Source organism: Pogona vitticeps, chromosome 15 (genome assembly GCF_051106095.1).
Source record: "Pogona vitticeps strain Pit_001003342236 chromosome 15, PviZW2.1, whole genome shotgun sequence".
Taxonomy (NCBI): Eukaryota; Metazoa; Chordata; class Lepidosauria; order Squamata; family Agamidae; genus Pogona; species Pogona vitticeps.
In genome coordinates this window covers 8,397,487-8,422,610 of record NC_135797.1, presented here as the reverse complement: position 1 = coordinate 8,422,610, position 25,124 = coordinate 8,397,487, and the positions used below count along the sequence as shown (strand labels likewise).

General features: G+C 44.2%; 1 protein-coding gene across 1 annotated transcript in view; it reads left to right on the top strand.

The window, feature by feature from the left end:
- Positions 1–25,124, top strand: part of LOC144584848 (uncharacterized) — a 39,555-nt gene that overhangs the window by 9,871 nt on the left and 4,560 nt on the right. The window contains exons 6-15 of the mRNA XM_078382004.1: positions 3,452–3,569; positions 5,089–5,150; positions 6,653–6,770; positions 8,852–8,913; positions 10,828–10,945; positions 13,260–13,321; positions 15,690–15,807; positions 18,416–18,477; positions 21,213–21,330; positions 23,487–23,548. Of these exons, the coding sequence (XP_078238130.1) occupies positions 3,452–3,569; positions 5,089–5,150; positions 6,653–6,770; positions 8,852–8,913; positions 10,828–10,945; positions 13,260–13,321; positions 15,690–15,807; positions 18,416–18,477; positions 21,213–21,330; positions 23,487–23,548 (900 nt within the window). The remainder of the gene's footprint in view (positions 1–3,451; positions 3,570–5,088; positions 5,151–6,652; positions 6,771–8,851; positions 8,914–10,827; positions 10,946–13,259; positions 13,322–15,689; positions 15,808–18,415; positions 18,478–21,212; positions 21,331–23,486; positions 23,549–25,124) is intronic.

Below are 25,124 nucleotides of genomic sequence, written 5' to 3'. Positions count from 1 at the left end.
TGGGATCAATTGAGATCTGCTCTTCATCTGACACCTAGATCTGCCCCTTCCTGAAAAACCATTCCCCTTCTTCTTACGGAGGGGTGGTTGAGCCTCCAAGCTTTCTTCCCCAACAGAAATGCCTTGTTTCTCCCTCATGATGTTCATCTGTGCGAGGTTACTCATATGTTTATATGGATGCCCCCATCTCTATTTGCAATCCCATTGCTCTCTTGAATCAGGGATGGTTGTGGGATCTCTCCTGCCTTGCTTACATTCTCTCTTGGAAAAGGAGTGGGATGGGATGAGGAATCCTCATAAGTATCTGAGAGCAGTCGTGGTCGTGGGTCCATCCTGCCTGTCCCCAAGGGGGAGGGAAGTGGAAATAAGCGGTCTCGCCAATAGCCCTGATCTGAGTAGTAGGAGAATTAGATCTCCAATCAGAAAGAGCAGCAGGATATCTCTGCCTGTCGCTTGCTATCTCTCGTGAAAGGTGAGATGTGTTTCAGGATCCTTCCCATATCTAAGGAGTGGAAGTCTGAGGAGGAAGAGGAGGAGGACGAAGAGCCCTTGGACTCCTCAGAGGAGAGACCCTGGCAGTTATGGGGTCAGGCTTGGAGGTTTTCTTCCCCATTCCTTATAGATCTTTCCATCTTCCTTAAACAGTTCCTTCCCAAATTTCCCAAGGATAGTTAAACAGATTGGATAGGGGAAATCAGTATTTTCATATTCGTTTTTTACTGTGGATATCTCGGGAAAGAAGAACAAAGGAAATATTGAAACATTTTCCTCTTGAATTTACAGAGACCTTGAGAAGTTTTCTTTCTTCTCATTCACCCACTCCTGATTCGTTGACTGTTAATCTAGTAAGTATGTGAGCCCAATTCGGGTCTCCTGCCTTCAGGAGAATGTTAGGGGTTGCGTAAGTATTTTGCAAAATGCTGCCCTAAGAACGGGAAAGAAAAGGTGGGGATGTTTTAAGAGAGGATCCACATCTTCAGTGTCTACTTGAATTTCCTTCTATGTGAGGCTCTGCCCATGAGATCCCCTCCCTTGTAAGCTACCCCCGTCTCCAAGGAGATTTAGGGGTGCCAGGGATGGAGAGATTTCGGAATTTAGCCAGTCCTTATTAGCTAAGATGAGCCCAATTTCTCAGCCAGGCCGTGACTAACACTCCTTCCTCAAGTCCATCCCCTTGGTTAAGAAAAAGCAACCAACACAGACAGTCCATGAGTTTACACTCAGGCTAATCTGGGCTCTATAAGGTAGCAAAATATTCGTGGCCAATTAGTTAGGCTAGTTTCTACAAGAGACCAATGCATGCAATCTTAAACATTATTGCTTTTATTCAGAAAGATAATTCAGAAAAGAATTCAGATTATAGCAAAGTATTTCAGTCAGTAACATTTCCATATCAAGTCAGACAGACCACCCCACAAACTCCAGCGAAGAAAAATAACACAAGAAAAAATACTAAGCTAGAATTATGCATAGGCGTTGTCTTTCTTACGTATCCTGTGACTCCATAGTCCATAGTCCGTCAGGAAAGGTTAGATTCTTGTTGTAATCCAAAAGTCCTTGCGGGCAAAAAGCTCCAGTCAAAAGTTATAATGGATTTTGGGAAAAACCATATGTCTGTCCTTTCTCAGTCAAACGCCATCTTTTCCCCAACTCCTACCAACTTCCTTCTTCTTCCCAGGATGCCTCATAAGGAACACCTCCTCCTGACTTTCTCATGGGAGCTTGAGTTGTTATCATGTTTTGTGGCAGAATTATTATGACTACCAGGAATGTAACTCCCTGGCTCTCCTTAGCAACTAGATAATCAGAGAACGAAGCTTCTCTGACACAGCATGTAAAATTTTCCTACCACAGACACAGAAATTAAATCAAGATGGAGGCTATTGGGACAATCTTAGGACTACATATCACATTCTAATACATATAAAAACACAAATCATCACATCCCATGCCTCTTAGAAGAGCTCTGCCAGGACATGGAAAGCATGGCCTATGTGAGGTTGGCACACACCTTTTTACCCATGGAGTAAAAAAATGGATCTCCGGATTGTGTCCTAAGACTGTAGCTACTAAGCAGCCAATGTGTTTGGACCTGATTAACTATGAGATGGAGGGAAATAGACTAGAACACAATGATGAATGGACTTAATGTAATTTAAAACATTATTAATGCTCATCCTGAGGATGATGGTGGCACCAGTTTATTATGTAATTGTATTTTATTGTGGTATTAGATTTATGTTGTTTAGGTCAGATGTTTGTTTAATAAATTTCTTTTACAACAAACTAGAGGAGGGAGGGAAGCTACTCTCTTTAAAATAAATAATGCCAGAGAATCCCTTTTTAACACAGCCTGGCTGACTTTGAAACATTCCCCCCCCAACACACACAAAAAAAAAGAAAGAAAGAAAGAAATCTAAAAAACCGTGTATGCAGGGGAAATGAAGGGTGGGCGACGGAAAGGTAGAGGCAGTAAGGGAAGTGGGATGGAGCGGCCAAGGGAATCTCAAACTGAGTGTCAAAATAACACTTCTGTCTGGATTGCAGACCCTTCGAGAGATTGGAAATCCCCCCCCCCAATTGTTGTCAATTATGAATGGCTGCTAACGGCCCTCCTGGTTTCTGTACTGTTTTAGCATATCGCTAAACATTACGAATTACACAAAAGAAGTGAGGAAAATTTCAGTGCCACTCAATTTTTTTCTATCTTTCATTTCAAATGTACTGTATACTACCTGAGGAAATAGAAATGTCTGCCTTTCAACTTAAAATACCTGATTATGATCCATTGTCTGCACCTGTGGGTGGGGTTATTCATATACAAATATGAATACCTCCATCTCTAGTGTGGAACTAAGGCCCTACGTACTCCTCCTAAGACAATTTTTCAACCCTGACCCCTCCAGAATCCTCCATTCCCCACCACGGCTTTTGAAATTTTTTCAGTCTGCGCTTCCATGGGTGGAACTTTTGACCAAACAAGGCTAACAGACCAGCGTGCGATTAATTTCTCAGACATTCACAAAATGGCTTGGATAGGGAATTTCTGAGAGTTATCTGTATTCTCGTGGGTACCGTCCAAAATCTGCCTCTAAACGTCTTTAGCCGAATCCAAGCAGAAAGTGCTCTTGGTGACCAGCAAATAAGCAAGCACAGCCCTCAGCCCTCCTTCTGGCGGGAGGAAAGAAAAGGGCCTTTCCCCACCAAGAATAGGTTTGGTCTGATCCTTCACAGAGGCAGCAAAGTAGATTTCTGGATGTGCATCCCTAGCTATACTGGATACTCTTCATGAGTATAGTTTGGGCAAGTTGGTTTTTCGGCCCATCGCTCCCTGAAGGCCTTGATCAGGATGGCCAATGGCTGTGTGGGGTTGGGAGCTGTGGGCCAAGAAAAAAAAAGCACCATCTTTCCAGATCTATATGGACTAACTCTTAAAATGTTAATATTTCAGGAACAAGGCAATGTGGGAACAAGCACAATCGCAGTGAGACCATCTCCCGATCCTGTTGCTGGGCCGAGCACTGGCGTATTCAGTCCTCTGGGGCAGGATCATTCAAGCCAGAGTCATGGTGAGAAATTATATGTAAACCCTCATTCTAGAGAGATTATATGAATGCATTGCTGTGTGAAAGGCAGGCCTTGTCATCCCCAAGATCTCCTAACATATACTTTACGGCTGAACAGAGAGGGTCCGGGCATAAGCGCAGTCCTAATTAAGCTGAGTCAAGTCCCAGTAACCCAGCAAGGCAGCTACACTTACCCTTTCCGCAAGTCTGTTCTAATAACCAATTAAAAGAGAAAAAACATAGATAAAAATCATGAGTTTTGGAGTCTGCCAAGACAAACAAAACTCAGTCAAAAAAAGGACTCTGGTAGCACACTCTGTGGCCCTTTATCATCTGGCTCTGCCGATTTGCTGTTCAAGAGACCAAACTTAGGATTTTAAGAATTTTTGTTTTATTAGAAAAATTAAGTATTTAGAGCTATTCCATTTGTTGCGAAAGCATAGCATAAAGTACATTTCCATAAAGTATAGCAGTGAGAATCTTAACAAATTCCAGCTAGCAAAAATAAAATAAAAAAACCCTTTAAAAAACTGCTTAGAAGGTAGGCCAGGCATAGCCCCCCTTCTTCTATGCCTTCTCTGGACCACATCTTAGCATAACACTAAAAACTAGTATCTGGAACTCAAAACTCCATTCTAGTTCTCAGTCCTAAAATCAGTACCAAAACCAACCTTTCTCTCTGTCTCCAATCTCCATTGTCTTCCTTACTGGGACCTCCCTTCTTCTTCTTCACTCTTCTGAGACGCTAAGCAATCAGCGTAAAGGGCTGTCTCTTCTCGCCACACCTCCAATTCCCACGAGAGGTACAGGGGTTGTATTCGCAAAGGCTTTCCCGGCCCGGATCTATTTATTTATTTATTTATTTATTTATTTATTTATTTATTTATTTATTTATTTATTTATTTATTTATTTATTTATTTATTTATTTGATGTTTACCCTGCCCCTCTAGACCATGTCTACTCTAATGGTTGTTGTGGGTTTTCTGGTTTCCTTGGCCGTGTTCTGAAGGTGCTTCAACTTTCAGAACACGGCCAAAGAGCCCCCAAAACCCACAACAACCAGTACAGGGGTTGTTGTCCCTCGTCTTGGTGTTGTGTCTTGGTTCCTTATTGTCTCAGGCCAAGGCTGCTACAAGGAATTTTCCATCCGGCTCGAGGAGAAAACTTCCTCGGAGCATCCAGTCATGCTAACACAGAACCAGTATGGATCCTTCTACAATATTCCATGACTGCAAATCCCATTCATAATTTAGTTTTAACCTTAATGATCTATACTGTGACAGACCTCACTTCACAAATTGAACAATAGTCCTTTGATGAGGCCAGCCTTGGAGATTTTCTTCCGCATTCCTTACAGAAGTTTCCATCTTCCTTAAACAGTTCCTTCCCAAATTTCCCAAGGATAGTTAAATAGATTGGATAGGAGAAATCAGTATTTTCATATTCTTTTTTTTTTACTGTGGATATCTTGGGAAAGAAAAAGAAATGAAATATTAAAATGTTTCCGTCTTGAATTTACAGAGACCTTGGGAAATGCTGTTCCCGCTCCTTCAACCTCTCCTGATTTGCTCACTGTTCATCAAGTAAGTAGGTCTACCCAATTCGGGTCTCCTGCCTTGAGCAGAAAGTTAGGAGTTGCGTAAGAATTTTGCAAAATGCTGCCCTAAGAACGGCAAATGAAAGGTGGGATGTTTTAAGAGAGGATCCACATCTTCTGTGTCTACTTGAATTTCCTTCTATGTGATGCTCTGCCCATGGGATCCTCTCCCTTGCCTGATAGAAGCGCTCTGCCAGGACATGGAAAGCATGACCTATGTGAGGTTGGCACACACCTTTTTACCCATGGAGGAAAAAAAAAAGGATCTCCGGATTGTGTCCTAAGACTGTAGCTACTCAGCACCCAATGTGTATGAACATGATTAAATATGAGATGGAGGAAAATACACTAGAACACAATGCTTAATGGACCGATTGAAATTTAAAACATTACTAATGCTCAGCCTCAGGATGATGGTGGCACTGGTGTATTATTTAATTGTGTTTTATTGTAGTGTTTAGGTCAGATGTTTATTTAATAAATTTCTTTAAAAAACAAACAAACTGGAGGAGGGGAGGCAGCTTACTCTATCTAAAAAACCAAATGCCAGAGAATCCCACGCTAACACAGACTAGCTGACTGTGAACCCCACTCCCCACACCCAAAAACATACTAAAAAAGAAATCTAAAGAAATGGTGTATGGAGAGGGAATTAAGGGGGTGAGACAGAAATAACCCTGCTCTCTGGGTTGCAGCCCCTTCGAGAGATTGGAAATCCTCCCCCCCCTCCATTTTGTCAATTCTGAATGGCTGCTGACAGCCTTTGTGGTTTCTGTACTGTCTTCGCATATCTCTAAACATTACGAACTACACAAAAGAAGTGAGGAAAGTTTCAGTGCCACTCAGGGTTTTTTGGTATGTTTCATTTCAAATGTATACTACCTGAGGAAAAAGACACACGTCTGTCTTTTAACTTACTTTACCTGAGTATAATCCATTGTCTCTACCTGTGGGGGGATATTCGTATAGGAATACGAATACCCCCAAATCTAGTGTGGACCTAAGGTCCTACGTACTGCTCCTAAGGCTAGCAGACCAACATGCAATTAATTTCTCGGAAACTCCCAAAATGACTTGGATAGGGGATTTATGGCAGTTATCTGTATTCTTGTGGGTACCCTCCAAAATCTGCCTCTCAACGTCTATAGCCGAATCCAACCAGAAAGTGCTCTCGGTGACCAGCAAATAAGCAAGCACTGCCCTCAGCCCTCCTTCTGGCGGGAGGAAAGAAAAGGGCCTTTCCTCCTGCAAGAATAGGTTTGGTCTGATCCTTCACAGAGGCAGCAAAGTAGACTTCTGGATGTGTATCACTAGCTATACTTGATACTATTTGTGAGTATAGTTCGGGCAAGTTCGTTTTTTATTCCATCGCTCCCTGAATGCCCTGATCAAGACGGCCAATGGCTGTGTGGGGTTGGGAGCTGTGCCCCCCCCAGCACAATTTTTCTAGATCTTCATGGACTAACTCTTATTCTGGTAATATTTCAGGAAGAAGGCAAGGTGAGAAGAAACATTATACACGTAAAACCATATAATGGTCAAGGCCCTTGGAGGAACACTGGAGTATTTAGTCATCTGTTCCCAGATCCTCGAAGCCAGAGGGGAGGTGAGGAATTACATAGAAACCCTAATTCTAGAGAAGTTATAGAAATGCATGGCTGTGTGGAAGGCAGACCTCACGTCACAAATTGAACAATAGTCCTTGAATGAGTTTGATTTACTCTATGAATTTGGTCTGGATGTCAACTCGGCACCATTGCAAGGCGGGATGGTTTTTATAGCTCTCTTCCCCTTTTCAAAAACAACCTCCTTTGTGGAGTGAAGGGGAACCCAAGGCTGATTTGGGGGATTTGTTGGGCACCGATAGTGTGAGGTTTAATGTTGGAACACGAGGAACAGTGCTAGGGTTAATGCAAAAGATAAAAATTAAAGGATCAAAAAACAAAACTGGTTTCTGTGGAACTCCCTGCCACAGAATGTGGTGGTGGTGACATCTGGCCTAGATGCCTTGAAAACTGGATGGGGCAGGATTCTGGAAGAAAATCCCATCCCAGGTGACAAGCCACGATGGGGATGTACAATCTCCAGGCTTCGAAGGAAGGCCCCTCGAAATGCCAGATGTAGGAGAGGAGGGTCAGGGGACAAGGATCTCGTGTCTGAGATGCTCCCAGAGGCATCTGGCGGGGCCACCGTGAGAGACAGGAAGCTGGATGAGATGGGCCCTTGGCCTGATCCAGGAGGGCTCTTCCTTGGTTGTTATGTTCTTACGTAACTGAGATGCCCTCTGGCACCTCCTCCTGGAGTTATGGCAAGTGACAAATACTTAACACAAACACAAATGTTATTCTGTGTAATATTTTGCAATGCCTTATTAGCAGCAAACAGAAAACAACTTTACATTTCTTATAAATCATATGCATATTCTATACTTTTTCCTTTGGACAAGGAAGATTTTTAGAGAGTCTTTGTAGCCGGGATGAGGAGAGTAAATTAACTCTGCTGGCTTGATTGCTTTCCTAGGATCAATTGAGATCTGCTCTTCATCTGATATCTAGATCTGCCCCTTCCTGAAAAACCATTCCCCTTCTCCTTACGGAGGGGTGGTTGAGCCTCCAAGCTTTCTTCTCCCCCAGGAAGGCCTTATTACTCCCATATTTAGGATAATAGCAGGCGAACAACGGGGTTTCTCCCTCCCACACTTGTGTTGCTGATGGGAAACGTGACTGAGTGGTCCTGGTGGAATCCTGTGGCCATTCTCCATCTTTCAGGTTCTAAATAAGAATAAAACATCCTCCTGGCTCACTTTTGTTCCACACGGGAAACGCAACCAGAGATAACATTTGTAATTAGAGATGGGGGGTGTTCGTATTCGTATACGTACAGGTAGACATAACGAGGGTCCGCCCCCCCTTGTGCCTGCCCGTCCACTCACCTCCTCTGGAGCAATTGGAAGGGGGCATGGAGCCCGCAGCAGCAGCGGACAGGTGAGTGGGCGGTCTGGCCCCAGGGGGCAGGACCCTCATGATGTCCACCCGCGCGGGGCTATTCTTATTTTTATATGGATACCTGGATGCCCCCATCTCTAGTTGCAATCCCATTGCTGTCTTGAATCAGGGATGGTTGTGGGATCTCTCCTGCCTTGCTTACCTTCTCTCTTGGAAAAGGAGTGGGATGGGATCAGGAATCCTCGTGGTATCTGAGGTCAGTCATGGTCGTGGATTCATCCTGCGTGTCCCCAGGGGGGAGGGAAGTGGAAATAATAAGAAGTCTCGCCAATAGCCCTGATCTGAGTAGTAGGAGAATTAGATCTCCAATCAGAAAGAGCAGCAGGATTTCTCTGCCTGTCCCTTGCCGTCTCTGGTGAAAGGGGACATGATTTTCAGGAACCTTTCCATATCCAAGGAGTGGAAGTCTGAGGAGGAGGAGGAGGAGGAGAAGGAGGAGGAAGGGCCCTTGGACTCCTCAGAGGACAGACCCTGGCGGTTATGCGGTCAGGCTTGGAGGTTTTCTTCCCCATTCCTTACAGATGTTTCCATCTTCCTTAAACAGTTCCTTCCCAAATTTCCCAAGGATAGTTAAACAGATTGGATAGGGGAAATCACTATTTTCATGTTACTTTTTTAGTGAGGGTATCTTGGGAAAGAAAAACGAATCAAATATTAAAACGTTTTTCTGTTGAATTTACAGAGACCTTGGGAAATGCTGTTCCCGCTCCTTCATCCTCTCCTGATTCGCTCACTGTTGATGAAGTAAGTAGGTCCGCCCAATTCGGGTCTCCTGCCTTCAGGAGAATGTTAGGAGTTGCGTAAGAATTTTACAGTATTCTGCCCTAAGAACGGCAAATGAAAGGAGGAGATGTTTTAAGAGAGGATCCACATCTTCAGTGTCTACTTGAATTTCCTTCTATGTGATGCTCTGCCCATGGGATCCCCTCCCTTGCCTCTTAGAAGAGCTCTGCCAGGATATGAAAAGCATGACCTATGTGAGGTTGGCACAGGTGTATTATGTAACTGTTTTTTATTGTGGTGTTAGATTTATGTTGTTTAGGTCAGATGTTTCTTTAATAAAGTTAGTTAAAAAAAAACAAACTGGAGCAGGGAGGAAGATACTCTCTTTAAAATAAACAATGCCAGAGAATCCCTTGCTAACACAGCCTGGCTGACTTTGAACTCCCCCTCCCCAAACATACAAAAAAAAATCTAAAGAAATGGTGTATGCAGAGGAAATCAAGGGGGGGGAGAGAAGGGTAGAGGCAGTAAGGGAAGTGGGATGGAGGGGCCAAGGGAATTTCAAACTGAGTGTCAAAATAACACTTCTCTCTGCATTGCAGCCCCTTTGACAGATTGGAAATCACCCCCCTTTTTTTCAGTTCTGAATGGCAGCTGAGATCCTTTGTGGTTTCTGTACTGTCTTATCATATCTCTAAATTACATGAATTACACAAAAGAAGTGAGGAAAATTTCAGTACCACTCAATTATTTTTAATGTTTCATTTCAAATGTATACTACCTGAGGAAAAAGACACACATATGTTTTTCAACTTAATATACCTGATTATGATCCATTGTCTGTTCCTATGGGGGATATTCATATACAGTGGTGCCTCGCATTACGACGTTAATTTGTTCTAGCGAAATCGCTGAAGAACAAAAACGTAATGCGAAAAGAAAAAAATCCATTGAAACGCATTAAAAGCCATTTAATGCATTCCAAAGGGCTGTAAACTCACTGTCCAGCACAGATCCTCCTTAGGGTGCCCATTTTCGGTGCCAGTGCAGCGAGGAATCCGTCCCAGAAAAAGTGGGGGGGGGGGCATTTTGTTTAAACCATGGCCATTTTGAAAGTGCCAATCAACTGTTGGAAAATCATCATTTTTCGAAGAATCGGTTCCCAAAGCAGGGAACCGATAATCGCAAAGTGAAATTCCCCCATAGGAAATATCGTTTTGCGATTGCAAAAGCGATCGTTAAAAAGTTCATCGTAATGCGGTTTCATCGTTAAACGGGGCAATTATAATGTGAGGCAGCACTGTTCAAATACGAATACCCCCATCTCTAGTGTGGAACTAAGGCCCTACATACTCCTCCTAAAGCAATTTTTCAACGCTGATCCCTCCAGATTCCTCCATTCCCCACCACGGCTTTTGAATTTTTTTCAGTCTGCGCTTCCATTGGTGGAACTTTTGACCAAACAAGGCTAACAGACCAGCATGCGATTAATTTCTCAGACATTCACAAAATGGCTTGGATAGGGAATTTCTGAGAGTTATCTGTATTCTCGTGGGTACCGTCCAAAATCTGCCTCTAAACATCCTTAGCCTAATCCAACCAGAAGGTGCTCTTGATGACCAGCAAATAAGCAAGCACAGCCCTCCGCCCTCCTTCTGGCGGGAGGAAAGAAAAGGGCCTTTCCCCACCAAGAACAGGTTTGATCTGATACTTCACAGAGGCAGCAAAGTAGGGTTCTGGATGTGCATCACTAGCTATACTGGATACTCTTCATGAGTATAGTTTGGGCAAGTTGGTTTTTTGGCCCATCGCTCCCTGAAGGCCTTGATCAGGATGGCCAATGGCTGTGTGGGGTTGGGAGCTGTGGGCCAAAAAAGAAAATGTACCCTTTCTCCAGATCTACATGGACTAACTCTGAACATGGTCATATTCCAGGAAAAAGGCAAGGTGCAAGGAAGCACAATCCACAACCGACCACATACAGATCCAGGCACTCGGAGGAGCGTTGGAATATTCATTCCTCAGCGGGAGGATCCTTCAAGCCGGAGCCGCGGTGAGAAATTACATAGAAACCCTAATTCTAGACAATTTATAGACATGTCGGGCTGTGTGGAAGGCAGACCTTGTGACAAACACGGTTCCCTAGAGAACGCGTGAATGCTCGGACAGAGAGTAATCAGGAGATTGGACACCCTAAAATGTGCTGAGAGAGTCCTAGAGCTCAGCTAGGCGTGTTCAACTCTCCATCTTACAAGTCTGCCCTAATAAGAACACCCTTGTACCTTTGAATATTGCTGATTCTAGAGAATTTATAGACATGCCGGGCTGTGTGGAAGGCAGACCTCACTTCCCGAATTGAACAAGAGATCTTTAATGGGTTTGAATTCCTCTACGAATTCCGTGTGGATGTGTCGTCAGCTCCACTTCAAGGCGGGCTGCTTGCCTTTTACCTTTTCATACCTGTCTTTCCCTTTCAAACACAAAATCCTTTGTGGAGTGAAGGCGAACCCAAGCCCTATTTGGGGGATTTGTTGGGCACTGATGGTGTGAGGGTTAAATGGTTAAACACGAGGAACAGTGCTAGGGTTAATCCAAAAGATTAAAATTAAAGGAACAAAAAACAAAACTGGTTTCTGTGGAACTCCCTGCCACAGAATGTGGTGGTGGTGACATCTGGCCTAGATGCCTTGAAAACCGGATGGGGCAGGATTCTGGAGGAAAATCCCATCCCAGGTATCAAGCCACGATGGGGATGTACTATCTCCAGGCTTCGAAGGAAGGCCCCTCAAAATGCCAGATGTAGGAGAGGAGGGTCAGGAGACAAGGATCTCGTGTCTGAGATGCTCCCAGAGGCATCTGGTGGAATCACGGTGATATACAGGAAGCTGGACAAGATGGGCCCTTGGCCTGATCCAGGAGGGCTCTTCCTTGGTTGTTATGTTCTTACATAACTGAGATGCCCTCTGGCACCTCCTCCAGTAGTAATGGCAACTCACAAATACTTAACACAAACACAAATGTAATTCTGTGTAATATTTTGGAATGCCTTATTAGCAGCAAACAGAAAACAACTTTACATTTGTTATAAATCATATTCATATTCTGTACTTTTACCTTTGGACAAGGAAGATATTTAGAGAGTCTTTCTAGCCGGGATGAGGAAAGTAAATTAACTCTGCTGGCTTGATTGCTTTCCTGGGATCAATTGAGATCTGTTCTTCATCTGACACCTAGATCTGCCCCTTCCTGAAAAAACCATTCCCCTTCTTCTTACGGAGGGGTGGTTGAGCCTCCAAGCTTTCTTCTCCACCAGAAACGCCTTGTTTTTCCCGAGTTCAGGATAACAAAAGGTGAACACCAGGATTTCTCCCTCCCATACTTGTGTTGCTCATGGGAAACGTGACTGAGTGGTCCGGGTGGAATCCTGCAGCCATTCTTCATCTTCAAGAGACGAGAATTAAAATATCCTCCTGGCCCACTTCTGTTCCACACGGGAAATGCAACCAGAGATAACATTTCTAATTAGAGATGGAGTTATTCATATTCGTATACGCACAGGTAGACATAACGAGGGTCCGCCCCCCCCCTTGTGCCTGCCCGTCCACTCACCTGCTATGGAGCAATTGGAAGGGGGCATGGAGCCCACAGCAGCAGCGGACAGGTGAGTGGACAGTCTGGCCCCAGGGGGCAGGACCCTCATGATGTTCATCTGTACGAGGCTACTCATATGTTTATATGGATACCTGGATGCCCCCATCTCTAGTTGCAATCCCATTGCTGTCTTGAATCAGGGATGCTTGTGGGATCTCTCCTGCCTTGCTTACATTTTCTCTTGGAAAGGAGTGGGATGGGATGAGGAATCCTCATAAGTATCTGAAAGCAGTCATGGTCATGGATTCATCCTGCGTGTCCCCAAGGGGGAGGGAAGTGGAAATAATAAGAAGTCTTGTCAATAGCCCTGATCTGAGTAGTAGGAGAATTAGATCTCCAATCAGATTTCTCTGGCTGTCGCTTGCCGTCTCCAGTGAAAGGGGAGATGTGTTTCAGGAATCTTCCCATATCCAAAGAGTGGAAGTCTGAGGAGGAAGAGGAGGAGGAGGAGGAGGAGGAGGAGGAGAAGGACGAAGAGCCCTTGGACTCCTCAGAGGACAGACCCTTGTGGTTATGGGGTCAGACTTGGAGGTTTTCTTCCCCATTCCTTACAGATGTTTCCATCTTCCTTGAACAGTTCCTTCCCAAATTTCCCAAGGATAGTTAAACAGATTGGATGGGGGAAATCAGTATTTTCATGTTCTTTTTTTTAGTGCGTGTATATTGGGAAAGAAAAACAAATGGAATATTAAGACATTTTCCTCTTGAATTTACAGAGACCTTGAGAAGTGTTTTTTCCTCTCATTCACCCACTCCTGATTCGTTGACTGTTAATCTAGTAAGTATGTCAGCCCAATTCGGGTCTCCTGCCTTCAGGAGAATGTTAGGAGTTGCGTAAGAATTTTGCAAAATGCTGCCCTAAGAACGGAAAATAAAAGGTGGGGATGTTTTAAGAGAGGATCCACATCTTCAGTGTCTACTTGAATTTCCTTCTATGTGACACTCTGCCCATGGGATCCCCTCCCTTGCCTGTCAGAATCGTTCTGGGAGGACATGGAAAGCATGACCTATGTGAGGTTGACACACTCCTTTTTACCCATGGAGTAAAAAAATGGATCTCCGGATTGTGTCCTAAGACTAGCTACTAAGCAGCCAATGTGGTGTGGACCTGATTAATTATGAGATGGAGGGGAATATTAATTAATTAATTAATTAATTAATTAATTAATTAATTAATTAAATAATTAATTAATTAATTAATTAATTAATACCCCGCCTATCTGGCCCACCGGACCACTCTAGGTAGCTTCCAAATATAAAATCAAATAATAAAACATAGACAAATACATAATAATCAAACAAGAACAGCAGTAAAGATAAAAAGGAAAAGTAGGGAAAAAAAATCAAGAGTTGGCTGGAGGAAAGGCCTGAATAAACAGCCGTGTTTTTAATTGAGTTTTAAAGGTGCCCAGCGTGGGGGCCGCGTGAATTGCCGGAGGGAGATTGCTCCAGAGGCGAGGAGCCACCGCCGAGAAGGCCCGGTTTCGTGTCTTCTCCTTCCGGGCCTCTCTCGGCGTCAAGCTCCTCAGCCTCACCTCCTGACTTGCGCGGGTGATCCGGGTAGACCTTGGTGGGAGGAGGCGTTCCGCCAAATATCGAGGTCCTAAACCGTTTAGGGCCTTATAAGTAAGCATTAAAACTTTGAAGTCGACATGGAAACAGATGGGCAGCCAATGCAATGCGGCCAGCGTTGGAGAGATGTGTTGATATTTTCTCACTCCTGTAAGGAGCCTGGCTGCCGCATTCTGCACCACCTGAAGATTCTAATAAATAAATAAATAAATAAATAAATAAATAAATAAATAAATAAATAAATAAATAAATAAATAAACTAGAACACAATGATGCATCGATTTAATGTAATTTAAAACATTATTAATGCTCACCCTGAGGATGATGGTGGCACCGGTTTATTATGTAATTGTATTTTATTGTGGTGTTAGATTTATGTTGTTTAGGTCAGATGTTTGTTTAATAAATTTCTTTTAAAACAAACTGGAGGAGGGAGGGAAGATACTCTCTTTAAAATAAACAATGCCAGAGAATCCCTTGCTAACACAGCCTGGCTGACTTTGAACCCCCCCCCCCACAAACATACAAAAAAAAAGAAATCTAAAGAAATGGTGTATGCAGGGGAAATGAAGGGTGGGTGACGGAAAGGTAGAGGCAGTAAGGGAAGTGGGATGGATTGGCCAAGGGAATCTCAAACTGAGTGTCAAAATAACACTTCTGTCTGGGTTGTAGACCCTTCGAGAGATTGGAAATCCCCCCCAACCCAATTTTTGTCAATTCTGAATGGCTGCTAACGGCCCTCCTGGTTTCTGTACTGTTTTAGCATATCGCTAACCATTACGAATTACACAAAAGAAGTGAGGAATATTTCAGTGCCACTCAATTTTTTTTGTATGTTTTATTTCAAATGTATACTATCTAAGGAAAAAGAAATGTCTGTCTTTCAACTTAATATACCTGATTATGATCCATTGTCTGAATCTGTGGGTGGGGTTATTCATATACAAACACGAATACCCCCATCTCTAGTGTGGACCTAAGGCCCTACGTACTCCTCCTAAAGCAATTTTTAAACCATGATCCCTCCAGATTCCCCCATTCCCCATTTTGGCTTTTGAATTTTTTTCAGTCTGGTCTTCCATTGGTGGAACCTTTGACCAAACAAGGCTAACAGACCAGCGTGCGATTAATTTCTCAGACATTCACAAAATGGCTTGGATAGGGAATTTCTGAGAGTTATCTGTATTCTCGTGGGTACCGTCCAAAATCTGCCTCTAAACGTCTTTAGCCTAATCCAACCAGAAAGTGCTCTTGATGACCAGCAAATAAGCAAGCACAGCCCTCAGCCCTCCTTCTGGCGGGAGGAAAGAAAAGGGCCTTTCCCCACCAAGAGTAGGTTGGGTCTGATCCTTCACAGAGGCAGCAAAGTAGATTTCTGGATGTGCATCACTAGCTATACTGGATACTCTTCATGAGTATAGTTTGGGCAAGTTCGTTTTTTGGCCCGTCGCTCCCTCAAGGCCTTGATCAGGATGGCCAATGGCTGTGTGGGGTTGGGAGCTGTGGGCCAAAAAAGAAAACGTACCCTTTCTCCAGATCTACATGGACTAACTCTGAACATGGTCATATTCCAGGAAAAAGGCAAGGTGCAAACAAGCACAATCCACAACCGACCACATACTGATGCAGGGACTTGGAGGAGCGTTGGAATATTCAGTCCTCAGCGGGAGGATCCTTCAAGCCGGAGCCGCGGTGAGAAATTACATGGAAACCCTAATTCTAGAGAATTTATAGACATGCCGGGCTGTGTGGAAGGAAGACCTCACTTCCCAAATTGAACAATAGCCCTTTAATGGGTTTTAATTCATCTACGAATTTGGTGTGGATGTGTCGTCAGCGCCATTTCAAGGCGGGCTGCTTGCCTTTTACCTTTTTAAAGCTCTCTTTGGATTGAAGGGGAACCCAAGCCGATTTGGGGGATATGCTGGGCACCGATGGTGTGAGGTTTAATGTTGGAACACCAGGAACAGTGCTTGGGTTAATCCAAAAAATAAATATTAAAGGGAAAAAAAAGAGAACTGCTTTCACTTAATATAACGGATCATTGTAATTCAGTTTCCTTACATGCCAACAGTGCAGGGATCTTATGGACCTCCAGCGGGCAAAACAACATAAAATTCATCTGCCTTCATTTCATAGAGAGAGTGGATTCCTGACAGGTCAAACAGATCTTTCCAGTGGAGAAAAAGAAATTAGGGTGTTGGAAGTAAAGGGAAAAGAGCTCCCCATCTGACCCTGGGGGCTGACTGACAAAGCTCCTGGGTGCCTCCTAGACCAAGGCATTTTGACCAGGTGCAGAGCGACTCAAAGGATGCCTGGGTGGGGGCCCCTCCCTTCTGAGGAAAGGCTACACCGTTTGCGGCTCTATAGTCTAGAGAAAAGGCGCCGGAGGGGGGAACATGATCGAGACGTATGACATTATGCATCAGTTAGAGAAGGTGAATAGAGGGAAGCTCTTTCGCCCCTCATGCAATACCAGAACCAGGGGGAATCCACCCGAAATGAGTGTTGGGAGAGTGAGAAGAGACAAAAGAAAATATCTCTTCATCCAGCGTGTTGTTAGTCTGTGGAACTCCTTGCCACAGCATGTGGTGGTGGTGGCATCTGGCGTAGATGCCTTGAAAACCGGATGGGTAGGATTCTGGAGGAAAATCCCATCCTAGGGGACAAGCCACGATGGGGATGTGCAATCTCCAGGCTTCGAAGGAAGGCCCGTCCAAATGTCAAATGTGGGGGGGGGGGATCAGGAGACAAGGATCTTGTGTCTCAGGTGCTCCCAGAGGCATCTGGCAGAACCACGGTGAGATACAGGAAGCTGGACGAGATGAGCCCTTGGCCTGATCCAGCAGGGCTCTTCCCATGTTCATACATTCTCATGTAACTCAGATGCCCTCTGGCACCTCCTCCTGGAGTTACAGCAAGTGACAAATACTTAACACAAAAACAAATGGTATTCTGTGTAATGTTTTGTAATGCCTTATTAGCAGCAAGAAAACTGAAACAATTTTATATTTCTTATAAATCATATGGATATTCGGTAACTTTATCTTTAGACAAGGAAGATTTTTAGAGAGTCTTTGTAGCCGGGATGAGGAGAGTAAATTAACTCTGCTGGCTTGATTGCTTTCCTGGGATCAATTGAGATCTGCTCTTCATCTGACACCTAGATCTGCCCCTTCCTGAAAAACCATTCCCCTTCTCCTTACGGAGGGGTGGTTGAGCCTCCAAGCTTTCTTCCCCACCAGGAACGCCTTGTTACTCCCAAGTTCAGGATAAAAGCAGGCGAACGATGGGATTTCTCCCTCCCATACTTGTGTTGGTCATGGGAAACGTGACTGAGTGGTCCTGGTGGAATCCTGTGGCCATTCTCCATCTTTCAGGTTCTAAATAAGAATAAAATATCTCCCTCGGCCACTTCTGTTCCACATGGAAAACGGAACCAGAGATAACATTTGTAATTAGAGATGGGGGTATTCGTATTCGTATACAAACAGGTAGACATAACGAGGGTCCGCCCCCCTTGTGCCTGCCCGTTCACTCACCTGCTCTGGAGCAATTGGAAGGGACGGTGGATCCCGCAACAGCAATGGACAGGTGAATGGACAGTCTGGCCCCCGGGGGCCGGACCCTCATGATGTCCACCTGTGCGGGGCTATTCTTATTTCTATATGGATACCTGGATGCCCCCATCTCTAGTTGCAATCCCATTGCTGTCTTGAATCAGGGATGGTTGTGGGATCTCTCCTGCCTTGCTTACATTTTCTCTTGGAAAAGGAGTGGGATGGGATGAGGAATCCTCGTGGTATCTGAGGTCAGTCATGGTCGTGGATTCATCCTGCGTGTCCCCAAGGGGGAGGGAAGTGGAAATAATAAGAAGTCTCACCAATACCCCTGATCTGAGTATTAGGAGAATTAGATCTCCAATCAGAAAGAGCAGCAGGATTTCTCTGCTTGTCGCTTGCCGTCTCCGGTGAAAGGTGAGATGTGTTTCAGGAACCTTCCCATATCCAAGGAGTGGAAGTCTGAGGAGGAGGAGGAGGAGGAGAAGGAGGAGGAGGAAGGGCCCTTGGACTCCTCAGAGGACAGACCCTGGCGGTTATGGGGTCAGGCTTGGAGGTTTTCTTCCCCATTCCTTACAGATGTTTCCATCTTCCTTAAACAGTTCCTTCCCAAATTTCCCAAGGATAGTTAAACAGGTTGGATAGGGTAAATCAGTATTTTCATGTTCTTTTTTTAGTGCGTGTATATTGGGAAAGAAAAACAAATGAAATATTAAAACATTTTCCTCTTGAATTTACAGAGACCTTGAGAAGTGTTCTTTCCTCACATTCACCCTTTCCTGATTCGGTCACTGTTGATCTCGTAAGTATGTCAGCCTCATTAGGGTCTTGTGTTTTCAGCAGAAAGTTAGGAGTTGTGTAAGAATTTTACAGTATTCTGGCCTAAGAATGGCAAATACAACGAGGAGATGTTTTAAGAGAGGATCCACGTCTTCAGTGTCTATTTCGATTTCCTTCTATGTGATGCTCTGCCCATGGGATCCCCTTAAAGTGCTCTGCCAGCACATAGAAAGCCTCACCTATGTGAGGTTAACACACACCTTTTTACCCATGGAGTATACAAATGGATTTCCAGATTGTGTCCTACGACTGTAGCTACTCAGCACCGAATGGGGTTGGATCTGATTAACTACGAGATGGAGGAAAATAGACTAGAACAAAATGCTGAATGGTCTGAATGAAATTTAAAACTTTATTACTGCTCACCCTGAGGATGAGGGTGGCAGAGGTGTATTATGTAATTGTATTTTATTGTGGTGTTAGATTTATGTTATTTAGGTGAGATGTTTCTTTATTAAAGTTAGTAAAAAAAAAACTGGAGGAGGGATGGTATTCTCTTAAAAAAAAACAATGCCAGAGAATCCCTTGCTATCACAGCCTGGCTGACTTTGGAAACCCCCCCCCCCAACATACGAAAAAAGAAATCTAAGGAAATGGTGTATGAAAGGGAAATGGGGGGGGGGGGTGACGGAAAGGTAGAGGCAGTAAGGGACGTGGGATGGAGCGGCCACGGGAATTTCAAACTTAGTGTCAAAGGATTTTCTGACAGATAGGCCACAGTTAGTAAGGATGGGATCCCACCATTCTTCTACCGTGGTACTAAGTACAGGAGCTCCCCAGGGCTGCGTGCTAAGTCCCTTCCTCTATTCCCTGTACACACATGATTGCACCCCACTATATAACACCAATGCAATTATTAAATTTGCGGATGATACCACAGTGGTGGGACTCATAAATAAGAACAATGAGTCTGCTTATAGAAAGGAAGTACAAAGGTTGATACTTTGGTGTAAAGAAAATCATCTCACACTTAACATCAAAAAAACTAAAGAACTCATAATTGATTTTAGGAGGAAAAGATATGTACATTTACCACTGTACATAAACGGTGAGGAAGTGGAGAGAGTTGGTAGTTTTAAATTTCTGGGTACTTACATCTCAGAGGACCTCTCATGGACTATAAATGCCAACATGCTAATGAAGAAGGCACAGAAGAGGCTGTATTTCCTGAGAATGCTCGGCAAGTTAAATTTATCTCAGCATTTGCTTCTGTCATACTATCGTAGCACCATTGAGAGTGTCCTAACCTATGGCATTCTGGCATGGTTTGGGAGTAGCTCTGTAGCGGACAAAAAAGCTCTACAGAGAACCATTAAAATTGCCCAGAATATCATCGGGCTCCAGCTACCAACCCTGGATGACATCTTCACATCCCGCTGTCTAAGGAAATCACATAGCATCCTGAGAGACTCTTCCCATCCTGCTTATAACTTTTTTGAACTGTTACCATCTGGCAGAAGATATAGAACAATTAAGACTCGGACCACACGTTTTCTCAATAGTTTTTATCCCAGAGCTATAATTGCAATTAATAATGAGCTTAAAGACCACCAGTAGTGAATAATTAGTTGGACTGTGTAACTTGGCCTGCGGTGTAGATGTTTGTATTTTTAGTGGGGGACTTTTAGTGGGTGGGGAGTGTTTGGGAATTTTATGTGTGTGCATGTGTCTGGTCTCTGGGTGTCTGTGAATTTCGTTGTATGTGTATATACTTACAATGACAATAAATTATTATTATTATTATTATTATTATTATTATTATTAAAAAATAACCCTGCTCTCTGGGTTGCAGTCCCTTCGATAGATTGGAAATCCCACCCCCCCAATTTTTGTCAATTCTGAATGGCTGCTAACGGCTCTCCTGGTTTCTATACTATCTTAGCGTATCTCTAAACATTACGAATTACACAAAAGAATTGAGGAAAATTTCAGTCCTACTCAATTTTTTGGGTATGTTTCATTTCAAATGAAGGAAATGAAGGAAAAAGACACACATCTGTCTTTCAACTTACTATACCTGAGTATGATCCATTGTCTCTACCTTTGCGGGGGGGGGGGGTATTTGTATACGAATGTGAAAACCCCCATCTCTAGTGTGGACCTAAGGCCCTACGTACCCCTCCTAAGACAATTTTTCAACCCTGACCCCTCCAGATTCCTCCATTCCCCATTTCGGCTTTTGAATTTTTTTCAGTCTGCGCTTCCATTAGTGGAACTTTTGACCAAACAAGGCTAACAGACCAGCGTGCGATTAATTTCTCAGACACTCACAAAATGGCTTGGATAGGGAATTTCTGAGAGTTATCTGTATTCTCGTGGGTAACGTCCAAAATCTGCCTCTAAACGTCTTTAGCCTAATCCAACCAGAAAGTGCTCTCGGTGACCAGCAAATAAGCAAGCACTGCCCTCAGCCCTCCTTCTGGCGGGAGGAAAGAAAAGGGCCTTTCCCCACCAAGAATAGGTTTGGTCTGATCCTTCACAGAGGCAGCAAAGTAGATTTCTGGATGTGCATCACTAGCTATACTGGATACTCTTCATGAGTATAGTTTGGGCAAGTTCGTTTTTTGGCCCGTCGCTCCCTCAAGGCCTTGATCAGGATGGCCAATGGCTGTGTGGGGTTGGGAGCTGTGGGCCAAAAAAAATAGCACCATCTTTCCAGATCTATATGGACTAACTTTTAAAACGGTAATATTTCAGGAACAAAGCAATGTGGGAACGAGCACAATTGCAGTGAGACCATCTCCCGATCCTGTTGCTGGGCCGAGCACTGGCGTATTCAGTCCTCTGGGGCAGGATCATTCAAGCCAGAGTCATGGTGAGAAATTATATGTAAACCCTAATTCTAGAGAGGTTATATGACTGCATGGCTGTGTGGAAGGCAGGCCTTGTCATCCCCAAGATCTCCTAAAAGATACTTTACGGCTGAACAGAGAGGGTCCGGGCATAAGCGCAGTCCTAATTAAGCTGAGTCGAGTCCCGGTAACCCAGCAAGGCAGCTACACTTACCCTTTCCGCAAGTCTGTTCTAATAACCAATTAAAAGAGAAAAAACAAAAAATAAAAATCATCAGTTGTGGAGTCTGCCAAGACAAACAAAACTCAGGCAAAAAAAGGACTTTGGTAGCACACTCTGTGGCCCTTTACCATCTGGCTCTGCAGATTTGTTGTTCAAGAGACCAAACTTAGGATTTTAAGAGTTATTGTTTTATTAGAAAAATTAAGTATTTTAGAGATATTCCATTTGTTGCGAAAGCATAGCATAAAGTACATTTCCATAAAGTATAGCAATTAGAATCTTAACAAATTCCAGCTAGCAAAAATAAAATGAAAAAACTCTTTAAAAAACTGCTTAGAAGGTAGGCCAGGCATAGCCCCCCCTTCTTCTATGCCTTCTCTGGACCACATCTTAGCATAACACTAAAAACTAGTATCTGGAACTCAAAACTCCATTCTAGTTCTCAGTCCTAAAATCAGTACCAAAATCAGCCTTTCTCTCTGTCTCCAATCTCCACTGTCTTCCTTACTGGGACCTCCCTTCTTCTTCTTCACTCTTCTCAGACGCTAATCAATCAGCGTAAAGGGCTGTCTCTTCTCGCCACACCTCCAATTCCCACGAGAAGTACAGGGGTTGTATTCGCGAAGGCTTTCACGGCCCGGATCTATTTATTTATTGATTGATTTGATTTGATTTTTACCCTGCCCCTCTAGACCATGTCTACTCTAATGGTTGTTGTGGGTTTTTTGGTTTCTTTGGCCGTGTTCTGAAGGTCCTTCAACTTTCAGAACATGGCCAAAGAGCACCCAAAACCCACAACAACCAGTACAGGGTTTGTTGTCCCTCGTCTTGGTGTTGTGTCTTGGTTCCTTATCGTCTCAGGCCAAGGCTGCTACTTGGAATTTTCCATCCGGCTCGAGGAGAAAACTTCCTCGGAGCATCCAGTCATGCTAACACAGAACCAGTATGGATCCTTCTACAATATTCCATGACTACAAATCCCATTCATAATTCACAGTTTTAACCTTAATAATCTATACCGTGACAGACCTCACTTCACAAATGAATTACAAATTGAATTACAAATGAATTCACAAATTTTTAATTAGAGATGGGGGTATTCGTGTTCGTATATGCATAGGTAGACATAACGAGGGTCCGCCCCCCCTTGTGCCTGCCCGTCCACTCACCTGCTCTGGAGCAATTGGAAGGGGGCATGGAGCCCGCAGAAGCAGCGGACAGGTGAGTCGACGGTCTGGCCCCCGGGGGCCGGACCCTCAAGACGTTCACCTGTGTGGGGGAAGTCTTATTTTTATATGGATACCGGCATGCCCCCATCTCTAGTTGCAATCCCATTGCTCTCTTGAATCAGGGATGGTTGTGGGATCTCTCCTGCCTTGCTTACCTTCTCTCTTGGAAAAGGAGTGGGATGGGATGAGGAATCCTCGTGGTATCTGAGATCAGTCGTGGTCGTGGATCCATCCTGCGTGTCCCCAAGGGGGAGGGAAGTGGAAATAAGAAGTCTCGCCAATACCCCTGATCTGAATAGTAGGAGAATTAGATCTCCAATCAGAAAGAGCAGCAGGATTTCTCTGCCTGTCGCTTGCTGTCTCTCGTGAAAGGGGAGATGTGTTTCTGGAACCTTCCCATATCCAAGGAGTGGAAGTCTGAGGAGGAGGAGGAGGAGGAGGAGGAGGAGGAGGAGGAGGAGGAGGAGGAGGAGGAGGCGGAGAAGGAAGGGCCCTTGGACTCCTCAGAGGACAGACCCTGGTGGTTATGGGGTCAGGCTTGGAGGTTTTCTTCTCCATTCCTTACAGAAGTTTCCATCTTCCTTAAACAGTTCCTTCCCAAATTTCTCAATGATAGTTAAACAGATTGGATAGAATAAATCAGTTTTTCATATTCTTTTCAAGTGGGGGATACTTTGGGGGCAAAAAACAAATAAAATATTAAAACATTTTCCTCTTGAATCTACAGGGACCTTGGGAAGTGTTGTTTCCTCACATTCACCCTCTCCTGATTCAGTCACTGTTGATCTAGTAAGTATGTCCGCCCAATTCGGGTCTTATGTCTTCAGAAGAATGTTAGGAGTTGTGTAAGAATTTTACAGTATTCTGCCCTAAGAACAGTGAATACAAGGAGGGTATGTTTTAAAAGAGGATCCACGTCTTCAGTGTCTACTTGAATTTCCCTCTATGTGATACTCTGCCCATGGGATCCCTTCCCTTGCCTGTTAGAAGCGCTCTGCCAGCACATGGAAAGCATCACCTATGTGAAGTTGACACACACCTTTTTACCCATGGAGTAAACAAATGGATCTCCAGATTGTGTCCTAAGACTGTAGCTACTAAGCACCCAATGTGGTTGGGCCTGATTAACTATGAGATGGAGGAAAATAGACTCGAACACAATGCCAGAAATAGTGAGGACCTCACACATACCAATGGTTGCTTGGTTCTGTTGCGCCTTTCACACATTTTCTTCTGCAAAGTATTGTTCCGTAGAATCTGCCTTAATCCCTTTCAGTTCATCTCTTTCTGCCACTCTGGACACACCTGGCCTGCTCTTGCAGGGAGCTATTTTCTCCTCCTTTCCCTCCTTGTCGCTCCCTCGCCCATTATCTTTCCTCATGGTCTTCTTTAGCTCATTGTGCCTTTGAAGGAGAAGGAAGAGAAACCAAGCAGACTTTGTGTATCACATTCCATTCATCTGCCATGCACCTGGAGCAATTAACAGGACGATAGCGTTCCGGTCGACATATGCTCTAGACGTTCTCTGTGTCCCTTCTCAGCCTTTGAAGGCCTTAAGGGCTGGCCAGAGGCCTCCCTGCTCCTCCGCCTCTTCTCACGGCCTGGTCTCCATCAATCCCGAAACTGGAACCATCTGATGGTTGTTGTGGGTTTTTCGGGCTCTTTGGCCGTATTCTGAAGGTTGTTCTTCCTAACGTTTCATCAGGGTCTGTGGCCGGCATCTTCAGAAGACAGCACTCTGTGCTCTGGTGTGGTTGGCTTGGGAGTGCAGTATTTATGGCTGTCAGATAGGCTTTTGTCTCCCCCCCCCCGTAGATGGGTGATTAGTGTGTCTTGTTGTGGGTGTATTGTTGTGATAAGGAGGAGAGATTATCTGTCACTGTGATTGATGTGTGTCATTAGATGGTGTTTTGTGCATAGTGATCTCCGGTCCTTGTGGCTGGGTAGAGTTCGTTCACCTTTTGCACGCTGTATTTTTCAGAGCTGGGAGCCAAGTTTTGTTGAGTTTCAAACTTTCCTCTTTTGTGTTGAAGTTCTGTTGGTGCTTGTGGATTTCAATGGCTTCCCTGTGCAGTCTGATGTAATGATTGCTGGTGTTGTCCAGTATTTCAGTATTTTGAAATAGAATCTCATGTCCAGTTTGTTTTAGGGCATGTTCAGCTACTGCAGATTTTTCTGGTTGTTTTAGTCTGCAGTCTCTCTCATGTTCGTTGATACTGGTGTGGATGCTTCGTTTTGTGGTTCCAATATATACCTGGCCACAACTGCAAGGTATCCGGTACACACCTGCAGTGGTGAGGGGGTCCCTTCTGTCCTTTGCTGACTGTAACATTTCTTGTATTTTTGTGGTGGGCTTGAATACTGT